The sequence below is a fragment of the Aethina tumida genome, chromosome 4 (assembly GCF_024364675.1).
Source record: "Aethina tumida isolate Nest 87 chromosome 4, icAetTumi1.1, whole genome shotgun sequence".
Lineage (NCBI taxonomy): Eukaryota > Metazoa > Arthropoda > Insecta > Coleoptera > Nitidulidae > Aethina > Aethina tumida.
The window spans coordinates 25,702,712-25,729,723 of record NC_065438.1 but is presented as its reverse complement, the minus strand read 5'-3'; the positions used below and the strand labels follow the sequence as shown (position 1 = coordinate 25,729,723).

Sequence of the window (27,012 nt, the reverse complement as noted above, 5' to 3'; positions counted from 1 at the left end):
AATTATATATTTGTAACTCAATTTCTTAGCTGAGTTTTTTATAGCTTAATAAAATATTTAAAAAAATAATATGTAATTAATCACACGTATTTACAACACTTTGGAAAATATTTTATAAATTTTGATATGACTAGTGACATTTTAATAAAGACTTTTTTATAACCTAATGAGAATTGTATTGAATATGTAGACAATTATAAATATGCCATAAATTAAAAAATTTACCCTCTTAAAGTAAAAAAATTGAATAAAACTGAGATAGCACCTTAATAATTAAATAAATTTTGTAAATTGATTTTAGTATTCCTATATATTCCATTTTTATTAGACAGCATTAAATTGTTTGCTGTAAGTTTGTTTCGATTACTGTTTTACATTTGTGTTATTTAAAAATATATTTTCAATTTTATAAATTAAAATAAAATTATACATATATTTGTAACTCACCAAGTTTTGAGACAAATTTGTCAGGTAGGCTTTATTTCTTTATAGTTTAATTAAATGTTTCAAAGAATAATGTATAATTAATCACATGTAATTATGACAATTTAGAAAATAATTAATAAATTTTGGTATGACTAGTGACATCTTGATAAATTGTGTTGATAATTTTTAAGAAACAATTATAAATATAAATTATAAAATTGATCCTCTTAAAGTTAATTAACTTTAATCATTTTTGGTAAATTAATTGATTATAATGCTTCCATATTTTCTATTTTTATTTAACAGCATCAAGTACTTATAAATTGTTGTAAATTTGAATTTTAATTCGATTATTTTTTTACATATGTGCAATTTAAAAATGTATTTTTCAATTTATAAATTAAAATGCATTTAAACTCATCAAGTTTAGAAGCAACGTATATCTCTGTATATTAAGAGATTGAAGAAAATCATTTTTTGTAAATTTACTGAAATATGCCCATACTTTTATCTTTATTAGACATCATAAAATATATTTCTTAAAAATTTGAAGTCATTATTTGTAAATTCCATTTTATATATTACAATACTTTGAATAAGGTTTAGAAGCTACTTTCTATCTGATTTATCTGATCTGATATCTAATAATATATATTAATCACGTTTATTTATAACAATTTAGAAAATGTTTTATAAACATACATATACAACACATAACATATTGTTATGTATTGATTCGTTTAAGAATACAATTATAAATAAAAATAAATTTATACTTCTACAAATTAAATTAATTTTTTAAGATTTGGAATTTTAATTAATGGTAAAATCTTTGATATATGTTACATTCGTCTAAGCGTTATGTGAACCATGTTAAAATTAATTAAAGTTAATCTTAATACCGAAGGGTTGCAAATTTAACACTAGCTTATTGGGGAGGTTTTGCGGCGGTCACTACACTCACGGAACCGACTGTGGGAGCTTCACAGCGGTCAAACGGATGATTCTCATGACCGCTATTAAGCTTCTATACTCAATAAATTACCCGTAGATATACCTACGAAATAATAAAGACTGTAATATTTATCATTCAATTTTCAACATTCAACGTTTTTTAGGGTTATCAATAAATCTGGTTATCTAGCTGCCAAATAAATTTAATATGAATAACTAATTTTTGCATGATAAATTTGTGGCCATGTGGTGTAATCAAATATATTGAATGCAGATTTAAATCACTTCGAATGTAATATAAAATGATTCGTTGATAAGTGTATTCTTATTAGTAATAATTTATTACTCTTTACTATTATACGATTACATAAATATTCTGACAGAAATAAAATTTTTACTGTTACAAATAGAGTGCTTAGTAATTTCTCTAATTGAAGCTTTAATAATCAAAATCAGTTTCTTATAACTATTTTTTTTGCTCACACAATTACCAAAATATGTTAAAATGTACGAAATTACTTTTCTATACTGAAGATAAAAGTATGAGGAATATTTATCATAACAGAAATAAATTTATTACTTTTTTCAATTTTCTTCAGGTAGTAAATAAAAAGATGTCCAACAAACATGTGAAATGTATGTGTACGGGAGCTCTCTACTTCTCGTCCCTTGAACAGAACCAAAAGCTAATTTGTACTTGAGTGACATCTAGGTAGGAGTCAGGCAACTGCTACATAAAATTGTAGAACACTTATTTGTCATCCTCCTCTATAACCCTTATAGATGTTTTATTATTGATTTTTATCACATTTCTTGGATAAAATATACTTTAGGAGTATAATACATTCAATTTAGGATAATATACATTCAATTCATTTTTATATTTTGATGATCACAGATTGAGTGATTAAGATTTCGTGTAATACAATTTAATGTATAAAATTGTTTCATATGAAGAAGAAGAGGAATTATTAAAAAGTGGTTTCTAATGAAAAACTTAACTTGTCTCAGTTCCCCGGTCTAAATCGTATTGAGCACCTTTGGGAAGTATTAGACTGTCGCATTCGAAGACGAAACATCAAAAGATAACAAGAACTTCTTCAAAAGCATACGGGACCAACAAATTCCATTGATCCATTGTAGAGACAATATTGAAACTTTTGTTAATTTTTTTATGACCATTGATTTTTTATTAAAAAAAGTAATAAAAACCTGTGAATATAATGATAATTATGATCTTGTAGTAAATAAGATTTGTTAAAATTTCCTTTAAATTAAAATTAGGAAAAACATTAAGTAACATTTGTAACAAGCAAATAAATATTTCGTACTTTTTTCCACCACTGTTTTTATTTCCTTATTACTTTATATTAATAAATGTCACTGTCATGTTGAGAAAATAATTTATTTGTTGTTATTGGATATAACAATTATTTATAAAGTCTGGTTTACATTAGTATCATAGTAATATATTTCAAGAGAAATTATATTTTAATTAACGACATTACTCCTCTAGTCTTTTATTATTGTTAAGTTAATTAATAATTTTCGTCGTTTAATCTTAATAAAAAATTAATTAATTAGTTAATTTTCCGAAATCATGGATACCTAGAATAGAATTAATAAAAAACATCATAGGTAACTTGTAAAATTTTGGTTGCGCCTTCAATTTTTAATTTTGTGTTATGAATATCTGAACAGTAACCAAGGTAATCAGTTAATAAATTTACAAACCATTTTACATTTACACACTACCATAAAATTGGTCTTATACATTGGTAAGATTTGATATTTTAACTTGAGTATTATATTAAAATGATTTTATTTCCAGAATCAAAATGAAATTTATTAGAATTGCATGTATTATAATGATTTTACTTGTTGGGTATGCGGCAGCAGAAGAAGCAGCTGCCGCCGCTGCCGCCGCCGCCGCCGCCGCTCCTGACGCCGCCGACGCCGCTGCTGGCGCCCAGGAAGAAGAAACTACTACGGGTTCTACTACGGTTAGCAGTACCACTTACCTTAAGCCGTGGCCAGCTCTATTGTCATTGCCTCTTTGCTGGGTAATTTATCTATTCTCATTGCATTAATATGACATTGTCTACAAATGTATTTTGAATAAACATTTACAGGGGAAACTACTGATTTTTTTTGTTTCTTAACATATTTCAGCTACTATAAGTAAAATTAAGGTAAGTGAGAATTTTATCTAATCAACAGTTTTTATTAAGGGGTTTCCATTTGAAAAATGGGTAGGTTTTTGTATATCTATTCCAGGTTAATTGACTATTCCAATATTAAAAATTGAAATTAAACCTTTTAATTAAAAGAAAGTTATTCTATACATGTTTTAAATACGTTTTTATTAGGTTTTAAAATGGGTTTTATTTCAACAAGAGAGATTGATATGGCTTCATTAAGGCCAGGTTCTTAAAATTCCCGATTATGGGTTACAAGTTTTAATGAAAAACAAAGGTAAGTAAAAATTGTTTAGTATTAGTATTTTTTATTTTAAACTATGTATGTAAACACGACAAATATAAATATACAAATATTAATATATACACATATACATATATTAACAATGAATAACTATATACATACATATAGTATAAACTTTATACATACTATAAAATATTCGTAGCAAATTTTAAATATAATAATATAGATAATATAGAATATTTCTGGAAGGCAAATTGTGATAAAGTATTGGTTGTCAAAAGTATGAGTCTCCGCTATTCCATGATTTGTAATGTAGAGATCAACGAGAAAAATTCTATTTGTCAAATGTGGCATATGGCAATTGGCAAACCTGACAACTAAAATGTAATGTATATTATATAAATTTGTTTTTGTTTCGTAGTATTTTGAAATTTAAATATTAACTTGTTTGATCAAATAATTAAAAAATTATTTATGATTAAATTTATAAAATTTTACATATCAATTTTCCAAATTACAATTTTTTTTTGTTGAATTTGATGTATGGTAACCAGCTAACCAGGTAACCATAGATAATAAACAAAATATGACATTTTAGTCTCGTTGGCCTCTTAAAATTTAGTGTATTTAATCAAGCAAAAAATTTATTAAAATTTAATAAACTGAAGACTTAAATTCTAAACATTTAAATTATTACAACATACTTGCACAGAAATAATAAGTGTACACTACTCTATTATATCCAGATTTACAATAAACAAATTTCCTAAAAGAAAGACTATGCAGTTTTTAAATTTTTTGATATTGAAAATTTTTAAGCCTTAATTTTTTTTTTTCGGAAATTTTGATATTCAATAACAACTAAATTTAGAAAATAGCTAACAAAGTCTAATTATTCCAGTATAATTCTGTATATTAAATATATTTTTAAAAATTGTGAAACTTTTTGTGTATTTAAAGCTTTTTAATTTTCTATTTCGATGGCATTTTTAAGCACTGATTTATATTTTGTTTTATTCTAATGCATTTAATGTTATTAAAACATGTGGGCGAATTGTCACATATTGGTTAGATCTAGGATAATAAATATGTAACGGAAGTTTTTTAACCTTTTAATATTTTGATAGTTTTACAGCGTAAATGTTTGTTATATAAATAAATATAAATTTATATTAATTGTGCCCACTACTAAAATAATATTTTTCTCAATAATATCACGAGAATACAGTGCGTCGACATATTACAATACATGGTAACAAATGTACTAATATATACAAAATTACATATCATTTTTCTGTCCCCTCAAACTTTACCTCCCGTCTCAATGATCGAGTTCTCGTGGGAGTTTGTTGCGGATCCTGTATTCTAAGGCTGGTTGATGAGCTCGGTTTAGTGAAAGGCGACATTGCCGGGAACTGATTCGCCACTAGTGGGACCCAGCATTGCGTTTGCAGCTTTCCTAAAGAACCCACTGTAAAAGTGATAAGAACAAAATATGTTTATGATGTGGACAACGATAAGTACTTATTTTTGGACTTACTTTCAGCATTGTTTAAGGAGTTGTTTCTGGTTCTGAAGGCGTTGGATCTAACGAGTCCCGTTGCCCCAGTATTGACAGCGTCCATAGACATGCTTCTGTTGTGGGCCCTCGCCCACATTTCGTTTCTTTTGCCTCGTTGTCTTTCGTCGCTTAGACCAGATAGATGCTCGTTTAATGCGTAGAGTTTTTGCGTTATGTCTTTGCCTGGAAAAGTTAATATGTATACTAATATGATTCAAGTGGTGAGGTAATTGAAGTTGGTAGACAAGGCATTTGTTAAAAGTGAAGTTCCATGTGTTGTTTCCTGTGGTTATGATATCATAACTTGAGTGACATCACTCCCTTCATTATGTCAAACAGTAATGACAACGTCAATGATTATCAGAAAATTAATAGTTATCAACATATTTTTTGCTAAAGCCGAATTAATGGGTGGTACTACTATGCATATTCAAAAACCAAAATCTAATATTTTAAATGCAAATGAAAACATTCACGAAGTAGAAAAATTATAACGCTTATACTAGGTGTCATACAAAGAGCTCTCTTTAATCCACAACAAAATAATGATCTAAATTAAATTGTAAGGCATTTAACTATGAGCAGTTAGTCACAAACACCTTGTATATTTGTATTTTTAAAAAACAAACAATTATTTATGGATTTTATTATTTTTGAAACAGAATTGGTTATTTGCAAATTAAATTTTTTTCAAACATACTTTTAATTTTATTTCACCGCATTTGATATTCACCTCATGTTTATGTATGAATTCGTATGAATTATAATGCTTTCCTTATTTACAACAATTATTTAAGATATTTTTTTTTATTGATTTGACTTTTTGTTAATATTGTATTAGTGTAGGCCATATATTAGGTAATTAAGAACAGTTAGAAAAAATCTTTTAAATAATACAAAAATGTTGAAAATATTACACAAAAACAAAGAAATATAGGACCAAAAAATACAATTTTCGGTACTTTTAGGTCGGTATTAATATCATGTATTAAAAAAGTAAATAATTTGTTTTATTCTTAAAATAATTTTTATTTGTATCATTCAAATTTCAAAATTACTAGATTTAGGTTTCATTACATTTTGAATAATTTGACTGACAACGTCACTACTTGTCTTTCTGCTCAATTTAAATGATAGGATCCTTGCATTACACTTCAAAATTTGTTATTTACCTTATTTACCGAATTAATGGAAATCATACAATAGCACATATTAAAATTGAATATTTGAAATGCTTTTAAAAATAGACACATCTTAAAAACAGACACGGAGTAAAAAAGTTAAAGTAGTTTTGAAGTCATATGAAGAGTCCCCTTTAATTTAGAACAAAATAATTATCAAAATCTATTTTCTTAATTGGTATTAATAGGAGTTATTTAATAAAATAAGGTTGACTAGCAACATTTTTCTGGCATAAATACCGTTAGTTATGAAAACCTCTGTATATTTGTATTTTTAAATAAAACAATGTCAATTATTGTTACAATACATTATTAATGATTCATTAAACATTATGTTTATGTATGTGTATGAATTAAAATACTTTCCTTATATCATAGTTTAAAGTTAATTTTTTACGAATAATTAAAATATGATTATTTTTATCGATTTGCTCTTTTGTTAATGGTATACCAGCACAGTTCAATTGGAAACATGGTTACAAACAGCTTAGGAAGCTTTCAAATAAAATATATTATAGTTTAATACAAAAATTCAAACAATTAATGGATTAATATAAAAAAATACATTAATTTTTATGTGTATATTAGAAATATATATTGATAAAAACAAAATAACAATTTGTTTTATTTTTGAAATTATTTCTGTTTGTAATATTCATATAGAATTTTAAAATCACATGCATATTCAGTTAATTAAAAAAAATATATATTATTATAATATACCTTATATTATTAATTTGATGTTTTTAATTTAGAAAATTTCATTAATAAAACAATCATTTTATTATTCTTATTATAAAATGTTTTAAGTTGTAAGAAAAATAGATAATGTAAAATATTGGAAAAAGTTTCAAACAATATGTACAGTCAATATAAAAATGTTAAAATTTAAAAAAATGTATTATAATAATCATGTACCAAATTTATTTTTTCCAGTATTATATACTTTTTACGCGATTTAAAAAAGTTGTAAATTATTTGCAATATTTATACAGAATGTTAAAATCATTGGATAATTAAATAAATTATATTATATTGGAAATTTAATCAAATTAACTTTATTTTTTCTGTATAGGAAAAATGTGCTCCTTTGAAAGATTATTTTGTTTTATCAAAAATTTTTTTCTAAATTCAAGAACCATGTGATTTAATTGTATAAAATGAGTTGAAAATTTAGACAATTTTAACAATAATTATATTTAATTAGAAGTTGACTCACTGACAAAAAAATTACAACACCAAGAAGGGATTAATAATTTTGTTAATAGTGTATTTATTCCGCGATAAACCGTTTGGGCACTCCTAACTACTCATCAGCCAAGATATTAATTGTCGATAATCGGTCACTGAAGATTTAGACGTCGATCTTGAACTTCATTTGTACCCCTTCGATGTCCGGTGCCTACTCTTCTCTGATTTTGGGTATTATCAAACCATGCTTAACAATATCTCATGACAGTAGACCAATTATTCGGTCTTAGTTGACGATAGATTTCACATACTCGTGATCTAAGCATTTAAACGTTACTAAACATCGATATAGGATGTAACCGAACAGTTTAATTAATTTTAACGTCTATGTTTACCAAAACAATATTATAATTGAACACCCTCTTATTGGAGTTGCAATTATCAGTAAGTAAACATACATAAATTGTTTAAATGTTTTATAAATATTATTTGCACATACGAGTATATTATTATAGAGTATAGAGTTAATGTCTTAAAATGTATGTAAAAGAAATGAGAAACGAGTGAATTTAAATTAATTCTGTTTTATTGTCAACACTAGGTATACTTTAAAATATTTATAATAAGTTATTTAAATACTATACTTGCCATACAATTAGGTCAACAACACTCACGTGTTTTGAATGTATAAATTTAAATTATTGGCATTATATATTGTATAAACAAATACAAAAATTTGTTTAAAAAAAAGTAATCAAACTCTTAACAACTACATAATGATTAGTGTGCTGCTAATAATTGTATTAATTGTTACCGTGTTGTATAATATTTTACAACCGAATAAAAAATATGAACATTTGAAAGATTTAACACTGCGGAAAGGATATTATCCAATCATCGGACATACCGTCATGTTGATGGAAAAAGGTAATAAATTAATCTTATTTTTTATTAAGCTTACGGGAATATTTTCTTAGATCTGTTCAAACTGTGCAACTTCATCTATTCGAATAAAATGCCTTGTGTAATATGGCTGGGCCCGAAGCCGGTTTATTTTACTGACGATGTTGACGAGATAAAAACCGTTTTGAAGAGTCCCATTTCTCTTAATAAATTTTGGGTGTTTGACTTTCTGAAAGAAGTATTCGGTAATAATTCTTTGATATTGGCAAATGGTGAGTGAATAATCAAACGTCTTTGAAAACCTAATTAAATCACACTTGCAGCTGATAAATGGAAAATCAATAGGAAAATATTATCGAAAGCTTTCCATCAAAACATATTGGACAGTTTTGTCTATATTTTTTATGAGAAAAGTAACACCCTCATCGAGATTTTAAGTGAACAAAACGCTGATTTTAATTTGTTCGCCGTATTTGAAAGTTACACCATGGACAGTTTCTTGGTGGCCAACACTGGCGTGGACGAAAACATTCAGACGAGGGAAAGATGTGAATTGGTTGAATTGCTTTTTATGTAATTATGTTAGAGTTTTGTAAGACCACACTGAATACTGTTGTATTGATTTGTTGAAGGGGACAAAAACTCTCAATGGAACGAGTATTTACTCCGTATTTGTGGATTGATTTTATCAGAAGACTGCTTGGTAAGCAGCAGCAATTGGAATATTGTACTGGATCTACGTCAGCGTTTTTGAAAGAGGTATATATTAAATCTAATTTAGTATACCAAATATAATGCTGATTGATAAATTTGTTTATAGGTTATTAAGAAGAGGAAAATGGAAAGAGATAACACTCACGGTATTAAAAATATGTTATATTATTAGGACAATTTGATATTATATTTATATTTTGTAGATTACTCAAATAATAAAATTAAGCCTTTGGTGGATATAATGTTGGATTTTCAAGTGGAAGAAAATTTCGACGAATCGTATATTATAGACGAAATAAGAACGTTCTTTTATGCTGTAGGAATTATTAGAATATTTGTCCTAAATAAATTAATATTATTGTACATTCTAGGCCGTCGAAACTTCCGGAAATACACTAACTTTCACATGTACCTTATTAGGTATGCATCCTGAAATCCAGGTACGAAGTTAAACTAACAGTAATACGCAAATAATTTCCATGTTATTCTAGCAAACATGTTATGAGGAAGTTTTAAACGTGGTTGGAAAAGACAAACCTATCGAATTTTCAGATTTGCCTAATTTAAAATACATCGAAAGAGTTCTAAGTGAATCACTTCGAATCTTACCGGTAGGGCCATATATAGGGCGATTAACTTCCGCCCCATTAGATCTTGGTAAATGTGTATTAATCAATAAATAAATAAATTTCAACTTTTAGTTTTCAGGAAAAATTGTAATTCCGGAAGACACGAACATCTTTATACCTTTATTGTGGCTACATAGAAACCCAAAATATTATTCAGATCCTTTAAAATTCGATCCTGATCGTTTTTTGCCCGAGGAAGTTGCGAAGAGAAATCCATATACTTACATCCCATTTTCTAGTGGACCAAGAAATTGCATTGGTAATAATACATTGAGTACAATTGTAGTTGATTAACAAAAATAATTTTAGGAGCTAAATATGGAATGATGTTAATGAAGACTGCTTTGGCGAATATAGTAAGGAATTTCAAAATTGAATCTAATTACAAATCTGTTTCAGAAATAGAACTCTGTGCCCAAATTGTATTAACAGTAGAGGGAAATATTGATTGTAGATTCACAGCACGTCATTGAACAATACATGTTAATTTAAATGTAAATTTAATTGTACTATGTATTTTATTGCTAGCTATTAAAGGTTCATGATCTTTTAACTTGTGTTAAAATTAAAACTTACCAATTAACGCATCTAATACGGTTTTGAGCATCGGTCTGTGCCTGAGAACTCTTTCAAGTTTCATTCTTGGCCAACACAAATAAACGCTGTCTTCTTCCGCTGTGATCGTCACTTGAAAAACGTCATCTGATTGTTCGTGATTTGCCTCCCATTCTGGTGAATCAACGAACTGGTGGACGTTGATGAAATGCAAATGTGTGTCATCACAAGTCACTCTCAGTCTGGGAAATATAAAAAGTTCATATTAGACTCTGTTTGTCAATGTTTTCAAAAAAGAGAGAGGTGAAGGAATTACCTCCGAAAATTATCTTTGATATCATTAGATATCAAATTTTGAACGTTGAAATTTTCTACTTAATTAGGATTAACCAACACGTTTACCATCACATAGACTGAGGCTTTGAGTAGAATTAATAAGGAGCTACGTTATTAAATTACAAACAGGATATTATTATATTAATTAAATTCCTAATTCCCCATAAAACGCTGACCTGGTTTCCCAAGTTTATCGCATCTTTGGCGCCTTGCTGCCATTTGTCTTTAATGCTCCTTTTATGTGCTCCTATTTTCTATTTTTTAATGCGAACAAATGATGTTTTGATAAACTTACCGTCCCTTGAGCAAAATTGATAATTTTTCGTCGGCTGGACTCACGTCCTCTACAGCGTAAATGTCGCCCTCCTCTAAGTTCATCATTTTAGCTTCTGTTACTAATTCCTTAAAGTGCTTTTTACTAACGCGAAGGGGTTTGAAAACCTGAAAGCGAAAGTGTATTAGCACTAATCGATTTTCGAGTAACCCCTACTTACTTTCATATACAAGTCGAGTAACTCTATCGTAAGAGTGGGAGGTAGAAATTTCCACGTTAACAAACAGGTGTAAACGCAGTTTAGCAGAAAATTTAGTCCGTTCCAAAGGAAAATGTCCAAGGCGCACATTTCCACACCGCCCCAGATGGTCAGGAAGAAACTTCCAATTGTTGAAAGTGCTCTGAAAATTAGTCAACTCTCTTTAGAAATACTTGCTTCTACTATAGAAGCAACAGAATCACGATGATACGTGAAAAACATTCAGTGAATAATTTGACCATTCCGGAATCAATCGTACAGAAAACACAATAAATAAAATAAACATCGCAAATAAAATTCGACCGGGCAGATTTGCTTCCACACAATGGCCCTTACCTGACGATAAGGATGCTTTGTTTGAAACTGCCAGGAACCAGGAAGGCAGCGGCGAAGAAAAAATGCGCCGTTTGAAAAAGCGTATGCTGGGTCGGCGTCCATTCTGGGCATGGGGCCCACGTGCTACCTTCGACAGATGTGCCATTGTACATTTGATAGTCGTAGTCGTACTCCGTGCTGTTGCTTATGTTGTAAAATAGGTCGCTGTTGTTCCAAGATGTTATGTTGTCACCTGTATCCAATTCCAAAAGGTCAATGAAATCTACCGTGATTGACATGCATGAACGAAAGAAACCAAACAATTTTTTTTCTAAGATTTAGATGTCTTTCAGTTACTTGTGATTCTCCACATTTGACATTTGATCAAATAAGGACAAAAATAAATGGACCGATTGTAACGAACGAATAAAAACAAATGTTCTAAGATAAAAATATACCTAAATAAGACACATTCGATTTGGGTATGATGCGCGTGGTGGGTCTACTACTAGTGAACATTTCGCCGTCTTCTTTGACGCCAAACCGCGACCTAGTCGCATTCAATCGTATGGGGGCTACGTTCTCGGCTGAATACGTTCGTGCTTGAATCACAGATATTTCCATTATTAGTCCTGGAACAAAGACAAATTGCTTTGGATGTCGTTGTGTTTGCTACGAATGGGGTAAAGGAATATTGACAGGATTAGGGTCGGCCAAGGAAAAAAACTGATAAGTAGACGGAATAACAAAAATCTGTGGGCGGTTGAAGTAAACCTCTGGACGGCTTACATAAAGTTATGTTGAGAACACTTTTTGTTGTATAAGAAATATTTTTAATAAAAAAGTCAAATATTGAATAACAAATACAAGTAATTGGAGCAATTCTGAATCAACTTATGTAAATTCTAATTAGTAAATTAAAAAATAATACTGTTTCATCAAAGATGCACATTGAACAAACACCCAATTAACAGAATCCAAACCTTTGTGTACAAAGCATAATTCATTGAACAGGAAATGTTGGACTAATGAGCTTAGCTGACATAATTAACACCCTTGCATCGATTGAAAGGATTCGATTAATCTTCAACTAATTGTAACGATCCAATTATTAAGCATTCAAAACAACAAATTACTGTGATGTAAATCTGGATATATATATATATATACAAGAGGAAAATCCGTTATGGCGTTTCTCAAAGATGTAATAAATATATCTTACGTGTCCATCTGCAGAGCCAACAGATGTTTCCAAAATTTTCATTCTACCTAGACTATCTTCAGATTTATTGTTAAAGATTAATACGGCTTTAATTCAGTGGTTCGTGTTAGACGTTGGACGTTTTGTTGTTTGGACGTTGACAAATGGCTATTTTTCCTTGAGATTTTGTCTCGTGTCCATTATTGACTACTGGTAGAAACAATCATGTTATAAATAGACGTAATTTTTACTACGAAAGATCAAAAAGGCAAATTAATTATAAATATTGTAAAATATATATAATTATAACAATATTACACATTCATACATTTTCAAAATTTAAAAAAGATTATTTAGTTTTTAGATCAAATATATTTTTTAACAAAAGGTTAAAGATTTGTATTAAAAAATATTTTAATATTTATTCTTTACAAATTAAATATTATTTTTTAATACATAAGACTCTTGAAACATTTTTGTATATAACATTGAATACAGAAATTACAAATAATTTGAATATATATAATTATTCATTTACGTTTTTATAAAATAACATTCCATTAATTCATATAAAAATGAATTATTTATAATATTTATTCAGAATTAACTGTATTTGGAATAATTACATTTCCATATATTCAAAAATGTATTCGAATATTCAATTTGAATATTGAAAATATTCGAATATTCAATTTAGTATAAAATCTGTTATTTTTACAAAAACTATCATTTAAAAGATTATTATTAGCTTATTGGAGTATATGTATATGAGTATATGTGATTTGAAATATTCTTCATTTATAATGTATAAGAATCACAATACCACCACCCCCCCCAAATCTAGTCTGTTGTGTAAATTTATTACAGTGAATTCTAGGTACTTATTTTAGGTTAATTTATGCCAAATTTAGACCATTAGACTAAAAGTTACGGAAATATGAGAAAAAACAATTTTCGAAATTTAAATTTAAGGGGCTACCTTTTCTTAAGGAGAAACATTAGAAAAAAATTTTATTTACTTTTTCTAACTGTTTCTAAATTTTTACCATCTATTTTAGGAAAAAACATTGTATAATTATTTATTTATGACAACATAATATTGTTAATAGAATAATATTCCACACTCACTATTAAAGTGTATTTTAATTGAAAATTTTGAATTAAATATTTACAGATTTCCAATATTCAGTTAGCTCTAGAATTTGTTATTTAAAAAAATATATAATTATTAGCTTATTCAAATATATTCAAATATTCGAATACTATTTATTTATATTTATATTTTTATGCCAATGTGTAATCCATTAGTTAAATATTCGAATACATATTTTCATATTGAACTTCAAATTAAATATTAATTTTTGATACCTAAGTGACTATTCAAATATTTTTTACTTATGAAAATATACTATTGTTAATACTATAATATCTTATTTAAAATATTTTTTTATTATAAATTACAATAAAATATTTAAATTTACATGTGTTTGAAAACATATTAGAATATTCAAATGTTATTCTATTTGAATACTTAAGTATTCGAATATACAGTTTGGTTTGGAATATATAACAAAAAAACTTCATTAAAAAATTTATTATCGGAATTTATAATCAAATATTCAAATTATTTTCTTTTATGTAAATTGATTTTAGAATATTTAAGTATTCCAATATTCAGATATTGATTTATTCAAACTATATATTTAAATTAAATATTAATTTTTAATGTTTAAATTGTTATGAAATTATTATTTGAATAATAGAACAATAACAATTTCACAATATATATTCAAATAGTCGAATACATATATTGAAATATTCAAACTAAATATTAATATTTAATTTAATGAGTAAATTTGTAAAACCAATTTTTATTTATAACGTTTATACATATATCATATAATATTAAATTACTTTTCAAACTCAAACATTTTTAGATAAATATTTATTCTTTAATGGCAACGTACTGTTGTTAATAACATTCTATTTAATTTGTTTTATTGATTATATAATGCCACTAAAAGTAACACTGTATTAAGTGTTCTTGCCTTAAATTGAAATAATACGTTTAAATAAATTATTGTTAATCATAGCAATATTGGAAACATGTAAAGGTATTCTTTTAATTTAATTGTTTAAAATTTTCTATTATAAAGTCATATAAAAATATTTCAATTCGTAATAATTATAATTGTTAACAATAAATTAAAATAAAATTAAAATATATAGCTGTAATAAAATTAAAATCAACCTTATTAAAACTTATTATTAAATATTTTATGTGACCTTTTCCTGGCTATTAAATAATGAGTTATTTTTGCACTTTTATGATCGTTGGGAAATTCTATTGGTCACATTTACTGGTATAAAATATTATTTGAAATCAATAAAAAAATTCATTTTCAAATAATATTATACATAATCATCGTTGTACACTAATAATTTTCCCACAATTTGCTTAAGACATTAAAGTTTTTAAATATTTTATACTCATATTAAATATTAATTTTAATTACACAAACTTATTCAACTAAATTTCGTTACTATTATTTTTGAAATTTTAAATAAGTAACGCAAATAAAAAAGGCTTAAAAATACTCAATTTAAATTTGTTTTATGAATTTTCTTGAATTTATGTTTCTCATTATTAAATTTATTAATTAATAATAATTTTTAAGTATGTAGTTAATCAATTATGATGATTTACATTAAATATGAATATTTTTCACGTAAGGTAGTGGATTAAATATGAAAATATTTAATCAGATTTACATTACAATATAAGGAAAGTTGGGAGATCATAACAATTTTAAAAAATGGCGAATGCGACATCACTAATAAGATTGTCATATTTTCATTGTTTTCTCAATAACTCATTGTTGAAATTTTAATAAATTTATAAGAAATATCTAAATATATTAATTATTACTTTTAAAAACAACAGATGTAACTTTTTTATAATAATTTTTATAGTCAATAAGATATTTATAATGGTTGTAATGATTATTATAATAATAATTTTTTTATTACAATGCATCAACTAGAAAAAGAAAATATCAACTGTCAATTATATTAAATGTTAATTATTTAATTCCTAAATTTATATTTAATGCATGTAACACTACTGCCCTAATTTTAATAATCACATTAATTCGTTCATACAATTATAATGATTAACAATAAAAATTATATTGAATCATTTGAAGGCAGAAATTAAGGTGTAACAGCCATTTAAAATTATTAAACTGCTGATAGTTAATAAATAATAAATTAAAATTACAGACCTGAACCATAAACATCATTAATTATATTCCATTATTTCAGTCTCAATTACGTCGAAAAAATCACATCAATTAACCCCATTAACCTCTCATATAACAATAATGATTATAAAGCGATTAAAACGTTTACCAGGAAACCAAAAAAAGGTATTGATCAAGTAACAGTGCCACACCAACCACTTACCTAGAACATGTTAATATCACTGTTAAGTTTTAAAACGTTCACTGAGAAAAGGCAGACTTAACGGAATACGCATATTTGTGTGAGATTTGGTTATGGTCGTATGTGTTTTTATATGTCGGAATATTTACATCCAAGATTGACAATGCGCGGCGAGCGACTGAAGGCACGCCCCATTATACTGCACACCAACTTCGTCCTGAGAGCTTCGCATTGATTTCAGCCTGAAACTATTACAGCTGGCCGACTGTGCCATTGTACAGCGGTGAATCGATACGCAGGCAAAACACTCTTTCAAAACAAACGGTTCAATCTTTCTTTTTTTTTTTCACTTTCCTGGTTGTGGCAATGCGCCCATTGGTTCTTCACAGACGGATTACTAGACCATTGATGCGGTCGCGTGTTTGTACTTAGTGAATAAATACGGTTTTATAAATTTTTAAAGCAAATTAGGTTTTATCATCGACCTAAGGTGGCTGCTTGATTAGATGGAAACTTTTCAGCTAGTTATTAAACTCTAATAGATAATCGTACCTTAGGAAGTCTCATATATATTTAATTTACTTTTAATTACTTTTTAGCTCTTCCTAACAAAATAACTCCACAACTGGGGTAGTCATTATTTAGTCTAATTATGAAGGTATAATTTCATACTTTTTTTTCTACAACTAAATAGAATCATCACTGACACATACTAATTTATTAATATACTTTTGTCTACACGCAAATCCGGCGAGAGTTCCATTCATACAGTTGATGTGTAGCATTGAACTTTACAAATTACTTTTGTGTCGTATCTTCCACACCTTACTTATTAAAAATATGAATAAAATGTATATAATTGATCAGAATGAATCTATTTAAAAAATAATTAATTTTTTAATATTTTGGTGATCTTTTACTGGCAATAAATTTTGACTATTTTACTTGTTTAAATTAAATAAACATACAATCTTTTCTAATTATTGGAACAGTTGCGGTTCCTAAGTTTTGCACCTGATGAGGTACCTATATTATATTAGCCAATCAAATTTATCAAATCCACAGTTTTTTATATCGCATTTGTTAAAGTATTCAAATTAGGATTTGGACGATACACATATTTATTTAGTAAAAAATCCACCTAATAAAGAAGAGATACAGTATTAAAAACCTTTTCACAACTGAATCCATCAGACATACACATGGTTGTTTGAAGCTTCTTATTGGCTAGAAGCACGCCTCTGCTCCCCCATTATTGAGAAAATATTCAAAATTTATTTATGAAACGAATTGGCGTGAAGAGGCACATTTAAAAGTGCCTCTGGAGAACTTGCGCACAAAATATTCATTGAAATTTAATATAAAATTGGTTTTGCTTGTTTAATTGACGATTTTACAATATATTACTCTTCTACCTTTGTTTAAATATTAAGTTATATTCTATTTTAAAGAATAAAAACATAAACAATGTATTTTTTTAATAATAACGTTGTCAATAATCATTTTCATAAGTGAGGCGCTGTCTTACCTATCTCATCATTATGTTTGGAATAAATGAAACACACATTTAGATAATACAAATATATATTTCAATCCATATCAACAATTTCACAACTGTGGTATTTTGAGCTCGTTTCCAACCAACTTTCCACATCGTTTGACGTTAAATCATCATTGGAGGGTAGTTCTGTCAGTGGTGTCATCTCGCTTATGTAACAGGTCTGGTTTACGTTTCCATTTTCTTTGTATTTATCATATTTTGGTCGACCATTGCTCTTAAACTTATCCGGAGACATACCATGAACACCTAAAATTCATTTTGTGTTATAAATCAATACTGCATTCACAAAGTGATCAATTTCAATGACTAAAATATGTGGACAAGTATCCTTTTAGTACGATACTTAGAGGATATTATATAACATGTTTTAGAGACTCACAATTTGAAACCAATTTGTCATATCCTTAGAGCTTTAAATGTAATTTCAATATGAGATATTTGATATCCAATTCGTTATGCACTTATGAAATAAAGTAAATATAAAAATTCATAAAATAATGTTTTGTTATGTAAAATCCGTCATATGCTAGGAGGAAAATTATTGATACTCATGTCCGTAGTTAGCCATGTTAATAAAAGGTTCAAAATTATCTAGCTAATTGGAACTCGATATTATTAATTACAAGTTTTAGCACTTTGCTTTCATTATTATTCTCAATCAACATTAAACAGAGACAAATCGTCAAAATACTGATGGAGTAAAAGTAAAGAAAAGTAACATTGATGATTTTTAATAGAGTAATATAAGAAAGTAACGGGTCCTAAGTGACTAATAATAAAAGAATTTTTAGGATTGTATCAAAGAATCACTTAAACCTTGGTGGTTGTCAGAAACTGGCTCATTAATATAAATCGAATGTTATATTGTAAACATATGAAATGGTGCCCAAACCTCCATTTGTCTTTTTTGTCCTGATGGGTGACTTGTATTCTCCCCCAGAAGTTAAAGATGAAGTGATGCTCGGAAGTCTTATATCCAAATGGGACCCCTTGGCAGTTACTATCTTGTTATTCATAGCATATAATTTCGTTGTAATATCTCTAGCTATGATTGTCGTTAACACTGTCGCAATGTAAGTGTCTTTTACAAAAAGATACTCCAGGGAAGATCTTTGCCAGTACAGATATCTACATGTACTGGCTGCTACAATAGACACCTAGAATGTCCAGTTTAAAATCACACATATTTTGATAAATATTGTATATAATATAAACATCATAACTCATAATAATGTTAAAATTACCTGAAATTTATCATCTATTGTGTTTCTACTTGATTCAAATTCAGGGGAGTCCAGAAACTCACAAGGCAAAATTGGGTGTAAGAATTGGTTGTCAGAAAGGACATTGACCTAAAACCATTATTACTATTAGGAGTTTCCGAAATAAGTGATTAAAATCTAAGAGCAGGAAGAACATATATATTTTTTTCTGATCATACCTTTGATTTGATTTTGTTGAAAATCACTAACTTTCTTCAAACATTCAAACTGAAATACACTGTGCCGCAAAATTATAGAATGTTTACAAAAGTTTAAATATCTTTTTTTAACATAAAACTTTAAACGGTCTGTATATTAAAATTATTAGCTCTAACATTAGACTTACGCTTAAAATTTTCGCCCAAATTTTTGTTTTTGTCCGTTAAATAGAAAGAAACTAAATATCGACATTTCTTATAATTTTAAAACAATTAGTTTTATACTTGTAACAGTATTTTACGGTGTACGATATTTTAAAATTTTTAAAATGAACAGGTGAGCAAATAATTATATTTTAAAATAAAAATTGTATTGATAAAGTCAAAATGAGATATCAAATTGACTAAATGTGAAACAATAGGCGATTTCAAAAGTGATTAAACGATTTTACGAATCGGGTGCCAATGAAAGACCTAAGCAGGGGCGAAAAAGAATAACTTCACCACACAAATTTAAGAATCCAAGCACTTAAACAAAGGTTTATAACCAGCATTTTTCTACAGCAACAGTTTTCTTTCATTGACTTATAATGTAAAAATAAGCCAGGAGACCATAAGGAGAAGACTAAAGGAAGAAAATATAACCCCGTACCATGTTGTAACAGGTCCCTTATTGACTGCAACACATCATAGGATAAGAATTTCGTTCGAGAGTACTTTGATTGGGGAGAAGCTGGATGGAGTTATGTGTTGTACAGTGATGAGTCTAGGTTTTCTTTAAATAGCAATAGACGATCCGGAGAACATTCGACTCAATGAAGCTGAACTCTTACTTTTGGTGGAGGATCGGTAAGGGTTTGGGGAGGCATTAGTTCGCAGCACACATTCTGAACTGGTTGTTATTATTTAAGTTTAACGGATGATAGGTATATAAGGGCAGTCCTAGAACTTCGTATTATAACCACTTCTCCATTTATTGGCGAAGAGTTTATTTTTATGCTTGACATCACACTGGGAGAATTGTCAGATTCTACCTTGATGAGGTAAATACTCTGCTAGTGAAATGGCTAGGTAGAAGTTCGGACTTAAATTCGATTGAACATCTATGAGGCCTTATGGAAAGACAAATAAGAGAACATCAACCACCAATAAACACGTCAAACCAATTAAAAGAAAAGATTATAGAAATTTGGGAGGGTATGAGACCAGGTTGTCAAGAGGACATTAACGCACATGGTGGAAATACTCCATATTAGTGTAAACAAACTTAACTTGAAAAATGTTAAAATTTTGTCTAATAGCATTATATATTTTTTTTCTTCAATAAATATTTATAGATTTACCTTTAAACTTCATCCTTAATTTATTTTTAAAAAATAATATAAGAAAAGTAACATATATTTTATTTTTGTTAATTTTTAAAGGTATTCTATAATTTTGTAGCGCAGTGTATTTCAAAAACGGCTGTGACAAAATTAACAAATCTAAATTGTGCGAAGAATCCGAAAAGCTTAATAGTTTTAAAAAATATTTAGAAAATAGGACGAGAAAAGGGGGACAATCTGAAGAATCTACGGTACTGTAGCATTATGAAATTGAATTATATAGTAATTTATTGTACCTTATGGTAATACATACCAAATTTAAACACAAAGATTACAGAAATATGAGAAATAAATCTTAAGAGAAACTTTAGGAAATAATTTTCCCATATTTGGCCACCTATTTTGGAACCTCCTTTTATGTTATTTAAATGAACGGACATATTCACTGACGTAAGCAGTGATGTAACCGAAAAACGATTAATAGATATAAGATCATTCTGTTTATCTGTTAATTATCTTTTCATGTTATAAGACATTTGGAGAGTAATTTAATTAGTTTTCCGGCGCTTTAATATGGATTTACTTATTTTTACCTTTCCGGAAAGCAGAAGCCCCAATCGATCAGTCCTGGTCAAGTTTTGTACCGCATAAGCTTCACCTGCGTGCAAAGACATAATTTGCGCAAAGTCCACACTGACCATTTTTTTAAATTGCAGTCTGGTTAGCTGGAACATATAAAAAGATTGATTGGATAAGAGCAGGAAGCGTTCGTTCATTAAACGGGGGATGTGACGGCCTTGTTACAACAGTGGAAAACGACTTTCCAAATATAGAATAGTCAATTTCGCTCGCTCGTTATTTTGCTGCACGTATCTGACCTTTAATATGATTTAAGGGTGTGATTTGTTAAATACTGGTTATGGGGCAGGTCTGCCGTTACTAAAAATACGTTTAGACATAGACAAGCTATTATGGTGTTACCTTGAATGGTTCGAATAATGTATGGTAAGCTTCCTCTAATTCCGCATCAAACTTAACCGGTCTTAACTGGTACAGTATATGGAAGACCTGGGCCAAGTTTAATAGCATGAAGGCGAAATTCCAAGTGAACACGTCGGGGGCGCAGACTATGTTCCAAGCCCATGTTGCAAAAAACAAGAGACCTAAGGATGTTGTCTTGATAATAAAATTTATATGTACAGATTGTTTAAAGTCTTTACCTAAAATGAGCCAGACATGCATAAATAGGACACCTTTCTTTGAGCACGTTGAGGAGAAAGCAAGCAGGAAGCAGACGTGAGCTAGCTGAAATAGTATGTGTTGTGGTTGCCTCCAACTGTCGCACCATGGCCACCATGTTTCTGTAATATTAAGAGGTTTTATTGATTTATTGAAAGGTCAATAGAATTTGATTCAATATATGATTTTTTTCTATTGAATATTAATTAATTATCAATTACATAAGATATAAAAATGTTACGATAGGACCAAGAAAAAAAGCAGTATTTGAGTAAAATAATGAAATAAAAAAACAAATATATAATTATCTAGATGAATGTTCCAAATGAGAAAAAAATTACTATGATTTTCTTATTCAACGCAACCAAATTACCCTAAAAAATCTATATGTTCGTTGTAAACTAACTGATTCTAATTGTAATTTTTTTCTTCTTACATTCAAATGTCTCAAAATATGAGTAAATTTTCTTATGAGATACATAATAATATCATTAAAATATTATTTTTTTTTTATTAAAAATACTATGTAATAAGTCAGAATGTTCCAAATCGATGGTTATGGGATTTTACGAGAGTTAACATTAATTCTCACAAACCACATTTTAATAAATTTGTCAATATGATATACTGAATCTTGGCAGTTTTTAAAAAAGTTTAATGAGAAAAAAATTTATACTATCTTCTTAATTAACGCAACCAAATCACCCTAAAAAGATTCTATATTTTCACTGTAAGCTAATTTAATTGATTATTCGAATAATTTTGGAAATTACTGTTTAAAAAAATAGAAATAAAAGTTCAACTCAACCACAAATAATTTTTTTCTAATTTAAATCTAAAATATGAGTAAATTTTTGGAAAGGATATTCCAATAACATCATCAAAAAATAAGTGAATAAAATAGAAAACAATAGAAGAAAATGAAAATATATATTTTTACATTAAAGAAGTACAGTAGTGATTTAATTAAACAAAATTAATATTTTTAGTAACTTCTATAATCATTTTTTTAGATTTCAAATAAAAAATAAAATTAGTGTAGAACATCAAAATAATATATTAACATATTATTTAATAAAAATACTATATAATAGATAGTAAATGTTAAAAATAGGTTCCTTTAGTATGTTACAAATATTTCTAGACCACTATCTAAATTGTGCGGAGTCCATATATGTATATATATGGACTATATATATATTAAATATCAATCAAAACTCAGTCGAGACAGTTTCTAAAATGTTTAATGAGAAAAAAATTACTACTATTTTCTTACTTAACGAAACCAAATTATCTTAAAAAAGTTTCTCTGTTTCCGCTGTATACCAATATAATTGATTATTCAAAAGTGCAGTTTAGAAAAACAAAAATAAATGCAAAGTTAAGGAATATTTCAATAACGTAATAAATAAATAAATATAAAAGAAAACAATAGGTAGAAGAAATAGAAAACGATAAAATATAAATTAAAGAAATTTAATAGTAATCTAACATTTAGGTTTCTAAGTTTCTACATTTTTACTTCAAACTAATGTAATTGATTTTTTGAATCATTGTACAAATTGTAGTTCTGAAAAAAAAAAGAAATTAAAGTGAGATATAGAAAATGTGGTGGAAGGAAAAATAATCACAAAATATAAATAAACTACAAAAAAGAGACTATAAAACAAAAAGGGCGTAACTTCATTATTTATGTTTTAATAAAATAATTTTTATATTCACAAACATTCAAATGAAAAAATTGTGGCACAATTTCTAATCCTCAAGCAAATTATCAATGATTTATATAAGTTAACAATTGCTTTTTTGAATGTCATATGAGATTTAACACTAAAAATATTATTTCCATATATTCCTAGATATTCAACATTGTCGACTATAAAACAAATACATTTTATATTCACAAAACCTCAAAAATTGTATCAGTTTCTAATTTTCAAGCAAATTATCAGTGGTTTAGATATGTTAATAATAAGTTGGTCAAATATCATATGAGTATTAATTAATACTAACAATATTATTTTCATGTGTTTCGAGATATTCAACATTGTCATCTATAAAACAAAGAGGGCGAAACTGTTAATTCATTATTTATGTTTTACAAAACCAATTCTTATATTCACAAACACCTCAGCAAAACTGGGACATAATTTCTAATTCTTAATCAAACTATCAATGGTTTAGATATGTTACTAATAAGTTAGTCAAATGTCATATGAGATTTAACACTAACAGTATTATATCTATATGTTTCGAGATATTCAACATTGTCAACTATAAAACAAAGAGGGCGTAACAGCTGAATTCATTTATTTGTCGTCTAAAAAAAACAATTTTTATATTCACAAACACCGCCGAATAAATTGTGACGTAATTTCTAATTCTCAAGCAAATTATCATTGATTTAGTCATGTTATTAAAAAGTTTGTCAAATATCATATGAGATTTAACACTAACAATATTATTTCCTTATGTTTCGAGATATGTTAATTAATTATTTATGTTTAAAAAAATCAATTATTATTATTTCTATATATTTTATATACAAAAACATTAAATATCACAAAATTTATCAGGAAGATCAGTTAAATATAAGCAAATTACATACTTTATGTATTTTTTGTCAATTAAAGTTTTTATTTTTAGGAGAGTTATATTACGTAATACATACTTTTGTCAAAGAAATTATATAAATAAAAGAATTATTGTTGATAAAACTCATATTTTAGAAACGTTTAGTTGCCAAATGGGGGTTCAACATATTAAAAAAACAATGTTTTTCTATATACTCTTAATACTAAAAGCTAAAAACATCTCTATAAGATAAAATAAATGAGAAGTAATTAATAAAAGCAACATGAAATAGTATTTTTTCAAAAATTGAAAATAATTTAATTTTTAACTGAATTGAGTTTAGAATTTCAAAGCACAAAAGTTTCAGTCCCTTGAATCCGATAATTTTAACATATTAAACTAAAATATTGTGATAGGAATTTCTGTGAGAACAATTACACATTCCAACACATAACCTACCTTTGGGTATGTGGTAAGAAATGTTATTATTTAGATCCGGTAGCCATGAAGCATTAGCCGCAGGACCAACAAACAGAATGTGGGGCCTTTCTTCGTTCGGCTCAAGTCCGGATTCACCGGCCGAAGGCATTTTACTGGAATTATTTTCTTGTTTTGTCTATTCACATTGTAAACATGTTCATTTGACGAAATAATCAATACGTGATTTCAAATAAGAGTATTGGGCAGGACTTATCTCGAAGTTGTGAGTTGGCGCAGTAGATGGCGCGAGTGTCCTAAAAACCTAAAAAAGGTGAGCTTTACACCCCATCAGTTTAATGTGAGATATTAAGGGTAGATGTCAGCATAAGGATTCTAGTTGATTTAAATTGGCGCGAATATTTTTTCATTTTTTTTAATTTTATCATTTTAAACCCATAAAGAATTATTACAAAATGGTTAAATTTCTATCATTACAAACAGTATTACTATAAACCAAACAAAAAAGTATTATTAAAATATATAAATATAATATTAATAAGATATTAAATAAAATTAATGATACTGACAATTCGTAGTTTTTACTTAATATTGTTAAAGAAGGATAATATAATATTAATTAATTTATAGTTTAATAGTATCTTTTATGATTTTTAATTTTATTATTTATTAACAAATAGTTTAAATAAAGTTTACTTACGTTGTAACAGTCAATTATTCAGCCGTAACCAGACCAAAATCAGTATGTGAAATAACTGTAATTTGTAATAATAATATTCATATGATAAAACAATTTTTTATTTTTATTTTTTAACGCTTATGAATATATAATTTAAATAATAAAATTCAAAAATTTTTTGAGCTAGTTAAAAATTAAACTTTTCTATGTTCGTTTTCGGGGCATTTAACTTACGTGCTACTAAATCCATATGCAATTTCACGCGTAAAACTCGTAAATCCTACGAACCCAACGAATGGGGTAAGTGATAACTGGCCATAAAATATCCAATAAATATTAATCGACAGTGTAAAAAAAGGGTTGCGAAATCAATACAAATATTTGAAAGAAATTCGTCACGTCTGTAAATTTAATGTTTCGAAAAAATTGGAAGAAACTGTAAACGGGGTAATGCATTTTCAAGGTGCATATGTGAAAATTGTAACGTATTTTATTTCACTATAGACTTCATATAATTTAGTAAATAATATTGTTTAAAAAAAACTTTTCACAATTAAATAATTAACTTATTTATACTTTTCCAATTAAATTTTCTGAATTAATTTTAATTAACCAAATTAATACTATTATATAATTGCCCTCCAAATGTGGATATTTGATAGTAATAAAATTAGTAATAAGCAAGAAACAAAATAGGATAACTTTTTTAAATGTTTTTGTTTTATTTAAATTTACCTCATTGAATAATTGTCAAATTAATTAATTAATGGATGTTAATAAATATCTACTTCATTGACCAAAAGACTTAATATTACATTAATAATAATAATAATATATTATTATAATTTTAGTGATAAGTATTATAATAAATAATATTTTTACAACATTTTTTTACAAATTGTTACGTAATTATTCACTTAAATTAAAATTTTTTCCGAATAATTTGAACAGACATCGTTTTTAGGCTCAACCAGTATATAACTTCTTATCGTTATCAAAGATGTTGATGACTGATGTCTGGTAGAGTCGTAAATTATTATAAGATGGGTTTAAATAAAGCAAAAACTCTCATTTTTTAAAAAACAACACTAAATTAACGTGTTCGTTGAAATTGATGGCCAATTACGATAAATTATATTAATTGAATTAAATTATTGTTATTTTTGAGCCGTATAAGCTAAGAAATCTGCATAAAACCAAGCAAATGTTTGCTAGGATTATCTATTTTGTTATCTACATACAAGTGAAGTTCATAAGTGATTTGTAAATAATTGTTCCAAATAAAACAAATAGTGTCAGGTATATTGGCTCAATTATTATTGGCTACTGTTCATTTTGAGCAAATGCACGTGTGACAACAAAATCCAGGTTTTAGTCATGTTTCCACGTTT

General features: G+C 27.2%; 1 protein-coding gene and 1 long non-coding RNA gene across 2 annotated transcripts; one reads left to right on the top strand and one right to left on the bottom strand.

Moving 5' to 3' along the window:
- Positions 1–2,941: 2,941 nt before the first annotated feature.
- On the top strand, positions 2,942–3,518 carry LOC126265382 (uncharacterized). The gene is made up of 2 exons (XR_007547881.1): positions 2,942–3,158; positions 3,212–3,518. It is a non-coding gene; the product is annotated as an uncharacterized LOC126265382 (long non-coding RNA).
- A 1,429-nt stretch (positions 3,519–4,947) lies between these two features.
- LOC109596042 (uncharacterized) lies at positions 4,948–25,102 on the bottom strand. Its single transcript, XM_049966763.1, has 14 exons — positions 24,964–25,102; positions 21,912–22,052; positions 21,673–21,854; positions 21,285–21,416; positions 19,191–19,298; positions 18,839–19,103; positions 17,990–18,192; positions 12,199–12,412; positions 11,762–11,993; positions 11,387–11,567; positions 11,188–11,333; positions 10,578–10,798; positions 5,363–5,566; positions 4,948–5,293 (listed from the first exon to the last, which is right to left on the bottom strand). Exons 1-14 carry the CDS (start codon positions 25,091–25,093, stop codon positions 5,109–5,111), a joined length of 2,544 nt encoding a protein of 847 aa, XP_049822720.1. The 5' UTR covers positions 25,094–25,102; the 3' UTR covers positions 4,948–5,108.
- Positions 25,103–27,012: the final 1,910 nt, after the last annotated feature.

What these genes read in the sequence shown, in the direction of transcription:
- LOC109596042 (XM_049966763.1), bottom strand. Translation starts at nt 25,093, where the DNA reads ATGCCTTCGGCCGGTGAATCCGGACTTGAGCCGAACGAAGAAAGGCCC. An exon ending in CATTATTCGAACCATTCAAG is followed by an intron (nt 21,417 to 21,672) that starts GTAACACCATAA and finishes TATATGTTCCAG; the next exon opens with CTAACCAGACTGCAATTTAA. An exon ending in GGCTTCTGCTTTCCGGAAAG is followed by an intron (nt 19,299 to 21,284) that starts GTAAAAATAAGT and finishes TAATGGTTTTAG; the next exon opens with GTCAATGTCCTTTCTGACAA.